Source organism: Fundulus heteroclitus, chromosome 13 (assembly GCF_011125445.2).
Source record: "Fundulus heteroclitus isolate FHET01 chromosome 13, MU-UCD_Fhet_4.1, whole genome shotgun sequence".
Lineage (NCBI taxonomy): Eukaryota > Metazoa > Chordata > Actinopteri > Cyprinodontiformes > Fundulidae > Fundulus > Fundulus heteroclitus.
In genome coordinates, this window is record NC_046373.1 from 38061434 (window position 1) to 38073710 (window position 12277).

General features: G+C 39.0%; 1 protein-coding gene and 1 long non-coding RNA gene across 2 annotated transcripts; both read right to left on the bottom strand.

The window, feature by feature from the left end:
- Window positions 1–926: 926 nt before the first annotated feature.
- Window positions 927–1848, bottom strand: LOC118565373. The gene is made up of 2 exons (XR_004932353.1): window positions 1605–1848; window positions 927–1048 (listed from the first exon to the last, which is right to left on the bottom strand). It is a non-coding gene; the product is annotated as an uncharacterized LOC118565373 (long non-coding RNA).
- Window positions 1849–7209: 5361 nt separating this feature from the next.
- Window positions 7210–10754, bottom strand: LOC110367576 (XK-related protein 8). The gene is made up of 4 exons (XM_021313743.2): window positions 9889–10754; window positions 9591–9677; window positions 9275–9471; window positions 7210–8062 (listed from the first exon to the last, which is right to left on the bottom strand). Exons 1-4 carry the CDS (start codon window positions 10245–10247, stop codon window positions 7407–7409), a joined length of 1299 nt encoding a protein of 432 aa, XP_021169418.2. The 5' UTR covers window positions 10248–10754; the 3' UTR covers window positions 7210–7406.
- Window positions 10755–12277: the final 1523 nt, after the last annotated feature.

Sequence of the window (12277 nt, forward strand, 5' to 3'; positions counted from 1 at the left end):
TATATATATATATATATTTATATAAACACTCCTTTTTTCTAGCTTCAAAGAAACACTACAGAAAATTGCATCTGTTGACACAAATTGTTTTCCTCTACTTTAGGAATGCAAAGATCCAGGGACAGGGCAGGGGGTCAGTGGGAAGCCTACTGCTGCCACCCGGCCATGGTTTGTCCTCAGGTTCTGTGTTACTGTTATTGTTGAATTAAATTATTAAATTGTTTATAAAAGTTATTGTTGTCTGTGTGTTCTTAAAGTCTTTTAACCTTTTACATCATCTGTTTCATCACTTCTTTACAATTTAAGTAAACTTAGAACAACTTCTCAGTGATAACATCAATTTATTTTTAGGGAAACAAGAAACAAGTATTTACAATAAACTATCAAAAACATTTTAACTATTTACAGAAGATATAAAATAAATATTACTAAAGAACACACACACACACACATATATATATATATATATATATATATATATATATATATATATATATATATATATATATATATATATATATATATATATATATATATATATATATATACACAATTTTGACTGAGCAGGAGTCCCTGGTGGTGGTGCTGGACTGGATGGGATGCCACACAGATGACCTTGGAGTCTTCTGACTGCGAGTGGGACATCATCTGGGGGGTGGGGGATGCCTCTCTCCACTGTTCACCACATCGTCCATCAGGGTTTGCAGGGCTGACCCAATCGACGGCTGCCATGTTCCTAAAAATGTTTAAGAAGATGCAGAAAATGACTTTACTACAACTGTTTTCATAACCCTTACATGAGAAAAGCTAAAAAGTGATTATACTTGCCATCTAAATGTAATCGTGGTCGGGTAGACCCTCCTCCAGGGCAGACACCTTGACAGACAGCTGGTCCCGCCAGGGAGCACCACTGACTGCCTCCAACACGTTCTCCCCCTCCTCATCCTCTGGCATGTCGTCCTGCACTTCATCGTCTGGGGCCATGATGTCACCGGCTCCCAGGCAGATGTTGTGCATTTAAGTTGATGCAGCGGCACATCGGCCTTGTCTGGATAGAGACATGAAGATTAAGAACAACAGGATTAGATGATAGCAATGTCATTTTAGCTGATATAATTCTAGTGAATGTTAACCCCTTAACGCCTGGTGTTGCTAATTTGTGACCAAACAATTCTGGCCTTTACTTATTTTACTTCATCTAGATCCCCTATTTAACTTTTTTTTTTTACGTTTTTATATTTAGATTTATATTTCCTGTATTATTTTTTCGTTATATAATTACAAATAAAATCAGGCAGTAAGGGGATAACAATTTAGACAAATAATGATTTATTTCTCAATATTAGTTTGGCTTCTCAACACAACATTAGTGATAGTGAAAGTAGTGATTTAAGTCAGTTATTTACAGGGTTTGTACACATTTAACTATTCAATTCAAATTACTACAGTTACAAACATAAGCCTATATCAAGTCTTACAAATAAATATAACATTTTATGTTTAAACATATTCATCAATCTGCTGACAAGCGTTTGTTTAATAACTGGTATATTATGATCATTAGCAGGTCCCTGTGGGTGAAAATAATATCAGGTAAATGTTACCTCTCCACTGCGCTCCTCCAGCCTGAGAAAAATTCGTCGCCGGTTTTACTGCCGCCGAAGCCGCCGAAGCCGTGTAAACCGACTCTCCTCCTCCAATAACAAGTAAATAAAAAAAAAAAAATTCAATATCCAATTTTTTGCGTCGTTTATCGGCGCTGGTGCTGTTTTCGCCGGGCTTGGGGTAGACGTGATGACGTCGTGTCGCAACCAGGAAGTGCTCCAAAGGCTAGACCGTCCCATTCACAGACATGAATACGTAGACGCCGCGTCCTCGGGTGAGAGGCGTGCCGACAGAGCGGCCATCTTAGGTCAGACCTAGCTGCGCTCAGAGAGAATACAAGTCAATTCAGAAAAATGTACTTTATGTTTTCAGACACTCTGAATGCGGTGAATTCTCACCCGATTTCCAGATAAATCAACTGACTGAAACGTCACCCCTTTAGGGGCTACATGGGACCAATTGAATGAAATTAAATTATTGTCTAACTTAATATATAATTTCGATTTTGTATTGAAAGTAAGCAAACTTCCAGAGCTACGTCCCAGGAAGCCTGACTTTTACTCCGCTTATGGGTGCGCAAATAAAAGGATAGGCCTACTAGAAACCAGATCCTGGGGAATTACTTTCCATAAGTAAGATTTTATGATAGATATTCCTCATGCTTTACAGTTACAGTTTTTCTGGCATAAACACAATATGTGCTAATGGGTAGCAGGGATGGAAGCAGAGAAAAGTACATTAAACACCAAAAACAAACAAAATGGTCCTAAATTACTGGATAGACATGATTTGTGGTGGGGGGGATATTATACAGTTTTTGCTATGATTTTGTAATGTATTTGATTCTTAGATGCGTAAGGTTTTTTGTTGATTTATTTCCCCCCAGATTGCGGTTTGTAATATATAATTTTTAAATGCTGTTATGAGCACCTCTGCTCTCACTTGTCTGTATATAGTTTTGCTCCTATGTAGATCAGTGCTGTTGTCTGTAGATCGGTGTCTGTGTACATAGCCTATACATACAGTATATATATATATATATATATATATATATATATATATATATATATATATATATATATATATATATAGGAAGAAAGAGAGAGAAATTTATGTGTGTATAAATTGTGTGTGTATATTAGATTAATATATAACTGCAAAATATGTAAGTGCATGTACATTTTTCATCCAGTTTGACTTCAATTTAAATAGTTTTGGTTCTGAATAAATATATGTAATCTGTCTGAAATGTCACAAGCGTTGTGAACATATGATTAAAATGAGATCTGAGCTGCCTCCTATTCATTTTGACAGCAGATGTCTGATCTGTGGTCTGACCCAAGATGGCCGCCATGTAGGCACGTCGGCCCAGCGGCCGGCAGCGTACAATGGGGCGTCTACGTATATGATGTCTATGGTCCCATTTACCAACGGCTGAGGATCCTCCGGAGCATCCTCCGATGGCTGGGTCCTCCTAAGGCTGAGTAGGCTGGGTCCTTCGAAGGACGCAGCCGCCGACACAGCTCACGTTTTCCTTTAACCAGCCGGCACCTTTCTTCTTCCTGCTTAAATCCGAGGCTGGGCTGACAGCGAGGTTATTGGCGCATTATCGCCACCTACTGTTCTGATTCAAACCCCTACACCGCAGCAACAGACCTTCACAAAATAAAAGCATGTGAGCAACATGCGTTAATGCGCGTTAAAGAAAATATCGCCGTTAATAGTCTAATGAGTTAACGCGAAATTAACGCGTTAACTTGCCCAGCCCTAATATATATATATATATATATATATATATATATATATATATATATATATATATATATATATATATATATATATATAAAGACAGGAAAACTAGATGCATTCGTATAAGAATCTATATTAGAAATTATAAGAACAGGTGAGTAAATGAAAAACAAACAGTTAAAAGTCTTTATTCACAATTATAGACGTGATGAATGAATGCATTGTTTTATTTCACATTAAATCTGATTCTCACCGTCACATGATGGGCGCCATGTCAAATGACCTTTCATCCGCGCCTCAATACCAGCCACGGGTTCGTATCCGTTTCATGGCATGTCAGACGTGGGTCAGTGTTTTAAAATCTTCCAGTTTGAGTTCAGGGATCTACAGAAATGTTTATTATACAGAAGTTTGCACAAACTATTTTCAGTTTTTCTCTCTTTTCTTAATTTTCCTCCTTTTTTTCCCTTCCTCTTCTTCCCCATCGTACCTGGCCGAATGTTCCGCAGCCTAGGTGTCTGCCGTTGAAGGTAAACTCATCCTTATAAGCAGTACCTTTACATAGTAGATCAACAAGTTTAACGGTGACAATCAAACTGGTTGTTCACATGCAAAAGAATTCCATTAGGCCACGAACCGGTTGTTAGTGATCATAGACATTATGTACGTAGACACCTCATAGACTGCTGTTGGCAGTTGGTGCTGACGGATCAGCGCAGTGGCCATTTTGGATGGGTCCCTCAGGTGCCCACAGTCAGAAGGCTACATGTATTATGTGAGGAAGCTACATGTCTGCATGTCTTACTAAAATAATCATATTTCCAAATTCTTACCTGATTTTCACACAGTTTGATTTGTTACAAATGATAGAGATGTAGTTATGGTACAGGATACTGTCACGTGTGTTTACTGCTAAAATACCCCGTATTATGCTCGTAACAAAAACATACTTATGCTATGACATATTAATAAATGTATAAATGAATACATTTTATGTTTTAGTAACGTACAGAAACAAGTTTGGTTGTTCATTTAAATTTATTTTACGCACCACATACAATCCTGTGCCTTCTTTATACAACATCAACAATAATTTCTCCATATTTTTGCATGCTTTGCATGAACACGTGTGCGCAGTTTTTTAAAGTTTAGGAAAAGTGATTACCAAAATTTCCAGGTCTTTCCAGTGTCTTACCCAGCTTGCAACAAGGGCTGCAGCTTAAGACCCTTGAAAAAGAATTGTTTTGACTAGTTCGGGTGTCCAAACAAACCACCCATTTGTGTTGCAAATTTCAGTAACTAGACTTACTCACAGTGCTGAAAATGAGCACAAAAAAAGAAAACATTAGAGGAAAGTACACTGCAGTGGAATAATAGCAGCAGGTTAAGATACAAGTTATTTTGGACTAAAAACTAAGACATTCAAAAGAAACTCTAACACCAGGCTGATTAATTGTACAGCGTGATGCACCCTTAGTTTATGCGGGGGGGGGGGGGGGGGGGGGGGTTGAGTCATGCTGGCAATAGCAGCATTGGACCCGGAAATCTCCGCCAGCCGGTTTCTCCTCACAACAGTTGATCCTTTACTGCCCTGAGCGCTAAAGTTAATTCATGCATTACTTAAAAAATGGTTTGCAGCGTGTTTTTCAAGGAGCGAAAGATGAAAACTAGTTTGTGAAGGCATCGGTGGCATCTAGCTTAACAGGAAAGATCTCCTCACCCCCGAGGCTGCACATGTTCCCGTCACACAGCTGGGTGTGAAGGCTAATCTGTGTACATTTACTTCACATGGACCACAACCTTATATGAGAGGCAAAACATTAATAAGAACTTCAGTAAAGACAGAACGCATGTTAAACTGACCATTTTTCATACTTTTATTTTTAGAAACCATCCTTTAAGATATCTGCATAATTGGGGCAATAGGCACCTGCAGCCTTGGAGAGTTAAATGAGTATAAACCATAAATCCATGGGCTCTTAAACCAGTTCAGGTTTGACTGGTGTGAATAATTTAGATTTGGAGCAGAAGATGATCAAATTTACTCCAGATTCCTTCATTTACAGAAATACTCCTTTAATGTGGCGTCTTGAGCCAGAGACGAACATTACTGTCACCTGCAGTAAAACCTGATCAGACTGAAGCTGACAACTTACGATTTTAGGCCAAAACAAGAAGCCTCAGTTATGGATATGTTGTCCAAGCTCACATCCATCATGGACAACACCTTCCACCCCCTGCACCAGACTGTAGAGGAGCTGAGCAGCTCCTTTAGTGCCAGACTTAGACATCCTGTCTGTAAAAAGGAGCGCTACCGCAGGTCATTCATCCCTGCTGCTACCAGATTATTATTATTATTTTTTTTTTTTTTTATTTGACAGGGACAGTACAATATATATATGTGTGTGTATATATATATATATATATATATATATATATATATATATATATATATATATATATATATATATATATACATATATATATTAGGGCTGGGCAACGATTAAAATCTTTAATCACGATTAATGGCATAATTTGCCCGATTAATCATGATTAATCGCATTGTATGCTCAAACTCCAAGAATGAATTCAAAAGTAGTGTAAAGAGCACTTTTATTTTAATGTTCTGCTCCCATATGAACAAAAGTGTTGTAACATTTGTAGCACTTATCTTATTTTATACTGGATATTTTCAACCCATCTATTGAATTTAGTGCACTAGTTGATCTTTTCTTCATAAGAGAACAGCAAGCACTGCAGCCAAAATATGGCCTTTTTTGACCTGCTGTATATTAGCCAGTCCCTAAGCTTGATGTATCATGAAACTGTTGACCTTTTGGGTTTTGTGGTTTTTATTTTATTATTACAATTAAATAATAATAATAATAATAACAATAATGTTATATTCAGTGTTTTTTCGCTAATCCACTTCTTATATATTTCAATCCTTATGTAATTTTGTCTGTGTTGTGTGCACCTGCCTGTTGCTTTAATCCTATATATTTCCCCGTCGTGGGATAAAAAAAGAATTAGCTAATGTTATCTTATCTTAAATAACACTTTTTAATATATGTACTGGGTTGTTTCAAGGTTTTAATTACATTTTCTGTGTGGGCTCCAGTAACATATGATAGATAATATCTACTTTGAAAGTTAACATGAACTGCTGCTGAAGATGACCACTCTGATCTACCTGGATGTTCCATGGAGGACTGAAACGCCTCAGTGAGAGTCGTCTGTCTGTGGGTCTGGTCTGTCGGGGCAATGACAGAAGTTTCGTCTCCTCTCTCCGTTTCTGTGGCTCGACGTTTTCTTGCTCATGTTTTTTCACGTGCTTGGATAAATTTGTTGTGTTTCCACTGAAATGAACCGGCTTTTTACAAAACATACAGCTTGATTTCATTTACGGTATTAAAATAAAGCCAAACGGTGCTACTTCCCCTGTTCATGTTTTTCCGCTGCTGCGGTCTCTCTCAGCTGTTTGTGTGTTGAGTTTGTGTGAGAGCTGAGTGGGCGGGCCAGGCTGAGCCTGCGTGCTGATTGGCTGGCGCCGCTGAGCCATGTACGAGAGGGGAGGGGGAGCGGGAGAGTGCTGCCGTGACACAGCGCACTGCAGTCAGCGTGCGTGCTGACTGACACTGACTGAAAGCATGTGAGCAACACGCGTTAATGCGCGATAAAATAGATATCGCCGTTAATAGTCTAATGAATTAACGCGAAATTAACGCGTTAACTTGCCCAGCCCTAATATATATATATATATATATATATATATATATATATATATATATATATATATATATATATATATATATATATGTGTGTGTGTGTGTGTGTGTGTGTATAACCGGGAATTACACAAGACATCATCTGCCTACTCCGATTTCTTTAGTATTTTTATTCTTTTTTTTTTTCATTTTCTTATTGATCCACTGTATGTAGGAAGATGCAGTGAATACAACTGATGCACCTTTTCTTACTCCTGACTATTGAGCCGATGTGACAAGTGAATTTTTCCAATGTGAGATCAATAAAGACTATCTTATCTTATCTTAGCAGAAATGTTTACACAATATCATCATCCTTTTGGGATCGCATGGTGAATCTGAATCGTCTAATTCAAATAGTTTCTCCTGCTTCTCATCCCGTTCATCTGCTACGTTTTGGAGGATGGTTAAATGAACGGCCCTATTCATCGCTCCAATCTGAGACAAAATGGCCACACTTACTGTTAGGATGAGAACTTTCAAAGGAGAGAGTTCAAAGTGAGGAGGATCTGAGATCATTCTCCAGTACCACAATCCAGAGAGGAGAATGATGTCCAGCAGCATGCAGAAGTGGTACAGCCACATCCTTTTACCCGTTTGCCCCTTCACCCCCCCACTGAACCAGGTGAAGTACCACATGACACCCAAGGTGGCCCGGAAAAGCCACTCCCCCCTTCCCCCTTTCTCCATTAATTCTGTCTGGGAGCAGGTGGCCACGAAGAATAACACCAGCCAGGAGCAGATGAAGTGAGTGAAGATGAAGCAGGGCTCCACCGAGGCGAAGAGGGCGAGGGCGGAGAGGCGACTTGCAAGAAGGGGCAGCTTCCAGGATAAGTAAGGAATCACCTGGATCAAAGAGCAACTGGTTTTCTCAAGTACTGGTTCATAGTATTTGAACTCAGAATAGATGATGCTCACTACTGAGACGAGGATCTTTGCACCTAAGGAGACAGAGAGCCAATATGAGAACATTCAGACATCATCAGAACCTGCAGCTGAAGCTGAAGCTCAGACAGACATCCTTCCATCAGGAATCGGCTTCTTGGACGGTCCTGTTGCATCAGAAGACAACTGTGGCCTGTAAATGTGGAGTTGCATTTAGAAAAGCAGCTTTACTGCTTTGAAAGGTCTGAGATAGACGACAACTTCCAGTTGTGGTGCTCTGACCCGGTCCTGACGGTGGTCCTTCCACACTGCCTCAGGGAGACCAGTGTTGGGCACAGCTAATCAAAAAGTTAGCTTAACTAAACCATGTTCTACTATCTCAAACATTAGTTTCACTAACACTGAACCACAAAACAGCTAAAGAAATTAGTGGAAGCTAATGCTAACCGCTAAGACGACCTTCATTCAGCCCCAATACAACATTGGTGCCTGCCTCCATGAGTCTCATCCTTTCTCATTTTAAAAAGTGTAAAACTGTTACACACAAGAGCACATCACAGACCAACAACCCCTATTGGTATGGAACTCTGCGTCGCCGAGCGGCTGAATAGGGGAATGACGCGCTCGCTATCCAAAACTTCAGTCCAAGCTGCAGTTAAGATCCTTCTAGTGTTATTGATCTTTCTGTGCTTTCTGTGTCTCTGCTCTGTCTTCTCTAACATAGAAAGTACTCCTGGGTCAATGTGAGCTTCTGAGCTTTCTGTGTCTCTGCTCTGTCTTCTCTAACATAGAAAGTACTCCTGGGTCAATGTGAGCTTCTGAGCTTTCTGTGTCTCTGCTCTGTCTTCTCTAAGCCCCAGTGGGTGGAGGCAGATGAGCGTTCACACTGAGCCTGGTTCTGGTTCTGCTGGAGGTTCTCCTCCCTGTTAAAGGGGAGTTTTCCTCTCCACTGTCGCTTCATGCATGCTCAGTATGAGGGATTGCTGCAAAGCCATCAACAATGCAGACGACTGTCCACTGTGGCTCTACGCTCTTTCAGGAGGAGTGAAACGCTGCTTGGAGAGACTTGATGCAACCTGCTGGGTTTCCTTAGAGAGGATTTTTTTTTACTAATCTGTATAATCCGATTGAAATTGACTTTGGAAATTCGATTTTATTCTAAAATAATCTTCATTGATCACAGGAGCAACTGAGCTCACCCTTGTTCTGTGAGGCTGTGAACTTTTGGATTAACGCAGTTGACCATTATCAATGAGGATGAAGCTCACCTGTATAGTAATTTAGTATCCAGCATTCGTCCCTCAGGGTGATGGTGAACATCAGGACGATCTGAGGAGCGCTTTCAGTGTAGGACTCGATGATCTGCAGAGTCCTCAGGTTGTACCACAGGTACGGGGTTGTCTTCTCCAGCTCTGGTTCATCATGGCTGCTGATTTCCGGTGAAAAACACGGAGTGGCTGAATCCCTGGAAGAAAACCAGTTAGACTAAATCAATGACGGTGTAAGGTTGAGGTAACATGAAGGAACCAATCTGAGGAGCACTCTGAGTAGGACTCAAAGATCTGCAGAATCATTAGGTTGTACCCCTGGTTCGTGGTTCCTTCCTCGTTCCCCGCAGGAGGGTTCTTGGAGCGAAGGTTTTTCAATGAAATGGATGCAGCGGCCAAATGCCTGGAACAAAACCAGTCAGACTGAGTTAATGATGTGACAATGCTGCGGTAAGAAAAACCTAACAGGATAAAGCCTGGTTTAAAGTCCTGGAAAGTTAAAGCAGGAAAATCTCATTTCTTCTCTCTAAAAGCATCATGTTTAAAACGCAAAGAAAAGAGCAGAAAATACACAGCATGAAGAGATTATGCCAGTCCTGTTTGCCTTGACGTACCTGATGAGGATTCCTAGTGTGAAGAAGTGCAGAACTGTGAACCAGGGTTTCAGGACTTTTTCCAGTTTAGTCTTAGCACCATCAAACTTTTTATCGTTGTACCAGATCCAGCTATAAATGTTCACAAGGACGGTCGAGCTTATGAGCAGCACCACCAGAATAGCCAGGCTGAAGTAGTTCTTCTGGTTGTACAGTCCCACTGCAGTTCGGATATCTAGAGCAATGTCGAGGAGAAACAACACTGGACCGAAAAGAGAAAAAATATCCGCCCATTTGCTAGTCTTGTTCTCTTCTATATTCTGAGGTGGCCCAGAATCAGAAGATTCAGAACCATTAAAATATTCCATGATGAAGTCCATTGTTTCTGCTGCTGAGATACCAGCAACAACTGAAGCTGAGCTTCCTGAAGTTTTCTGAAGAACCCGACGTTCCACCCACACACTGTTACTCCTGGTATAACCTGTCAGGTTGAATCTGACAGACGTGACTTCTTCCCTATTTCAGCGTGTTCAGCATTGCTGCACAGCAAGAGATCTTATCCTGAACCATCTGCAACTATACGTGTTTGTTAACTGTTTCTGCTCACACTGATCCAAAAACCTTGTAGTAAACAATTAAGTCTGTAACTGGGAAAAAGTCGCCAACTTATTTAATTACTATTTTATTTCTTCTGTTCTGGAATTGTCATCTGCACATCCTGAAATTTTATAGCCATCAATTTGATCTGAATTTGAGTTCTCCCTTTCTGAAATTTCACAGATTGATTTATTGGATGCATTATATTGTGCTATTACACACTGTTTAAAGTTTAATGTTTAATAAATAAAACTGTGAATATCAACCCAATCAGCTGATATCAGGATAATAGTTAGGTAATGATTCGATCACTAGTGATCATTTAACAGCAAACTCTGCACACATATAGAATAAAAAGGAGTGACAACTTCCCTTCAAGTTCAACAATTTATTAACAGAAATAAAATGAACATCCAGAGAACATCACTATAGAATGCTGTTTATCTGAATTAACACTATATTTCAATCAACCAGTCCTGTCTACTAACTAAAACAAAATTAAGATAAAAAGAAGCTAAGCTAAGGAACTATGTACTATAAACAAAAGACAAATTAAAATGGTGAATCATCAGAATGATTCAGTGAATCCTGATTCACAATTAAAATCCTGAGTTAAACAAAACATTATTTAATAAAATAATGGGCTGGTGCAGAGAATTTGCACAGGCACCTTTATTTTACATAATTTTAACCATTATTTTGAATTCTTGTTTTGGTGCTTTATAAATAAATTGAGCTTAGTTCAGTCTTTATGCCGCGTGTGGGTGATGTCATCACGGCTTTAACTTCTGGAGCCACGCTGATGACCCATAGCTCTGCATCAGCGTGGCTCCAGATGAACCTCTGACCCAGCAACTCCTTTTAACTTTTTTAGATATGACAAAACTTGGGTTTTAGTCCCAGCACCACTTCAAACTCTGGTAAACGGGGTAAGAACCCTGTTGTGCAATCAAGCCATCAGGAATAAAATCAGACTGAGTTAGAAACAACATGCCCACGTATGAGAATATCACGTCTGACACTTTTAGACTTTTGAAAAAAAGTTAAATCCAAAATATTCTCATCTAGTGATAATAAACTGTTCTACAAAAAGCAGAAATTCAAATGCTTGAATCATTCAAGCTGTTTGGTGTAACCAACAGTCTGAAAGTTGATTTAACTGTAAAGTTAATCTTACTAACTGAACCAAGTTTTGTTGCACATCTGAGTCCCGATGCTGTGATTTATCCTCATGTTTGCAAAAACCACAATTCCTAAATGAAAAGTCCACAGTTATAAATGTTCAAAATTAACTTCCAGTCCAGAGGAGTTAGATTCTCAAATATCTCTCCTAAGATTAAATTTTTCTAATAAGACATTTTAAGACCTTATTTTGTGTTGTGTAGAACAGATTTGTTTCCAGATTTAACTCCTAGTTCAGAATCAGAATCAAGTTTATTGCCAGGTAGGTTTGCACTTACAAGGAATTTGACTTGGTGTTGATGGTGCAGACAAAACAGACACACACACACACACACACACACACACACACATATATATATATATATATATATATATATATATATATATATATATATATATATATATATATATCACTAATGTCTAACAAAGCTCTGATGCCTTCACAGAGCAGAGATAGATAGATAGATAGATAGATAGATAGATAGATAGATAGATAGATAGATAGATAGATAGATAGATAGATAGATAGATAGATAGATAGATAGATAGATAGATAGATAGATAGATAGATAGATAGATAGATTTTTTTTGTTATGGCCTGGCTCTTGGACCATAACAAATCAAAGGGAAG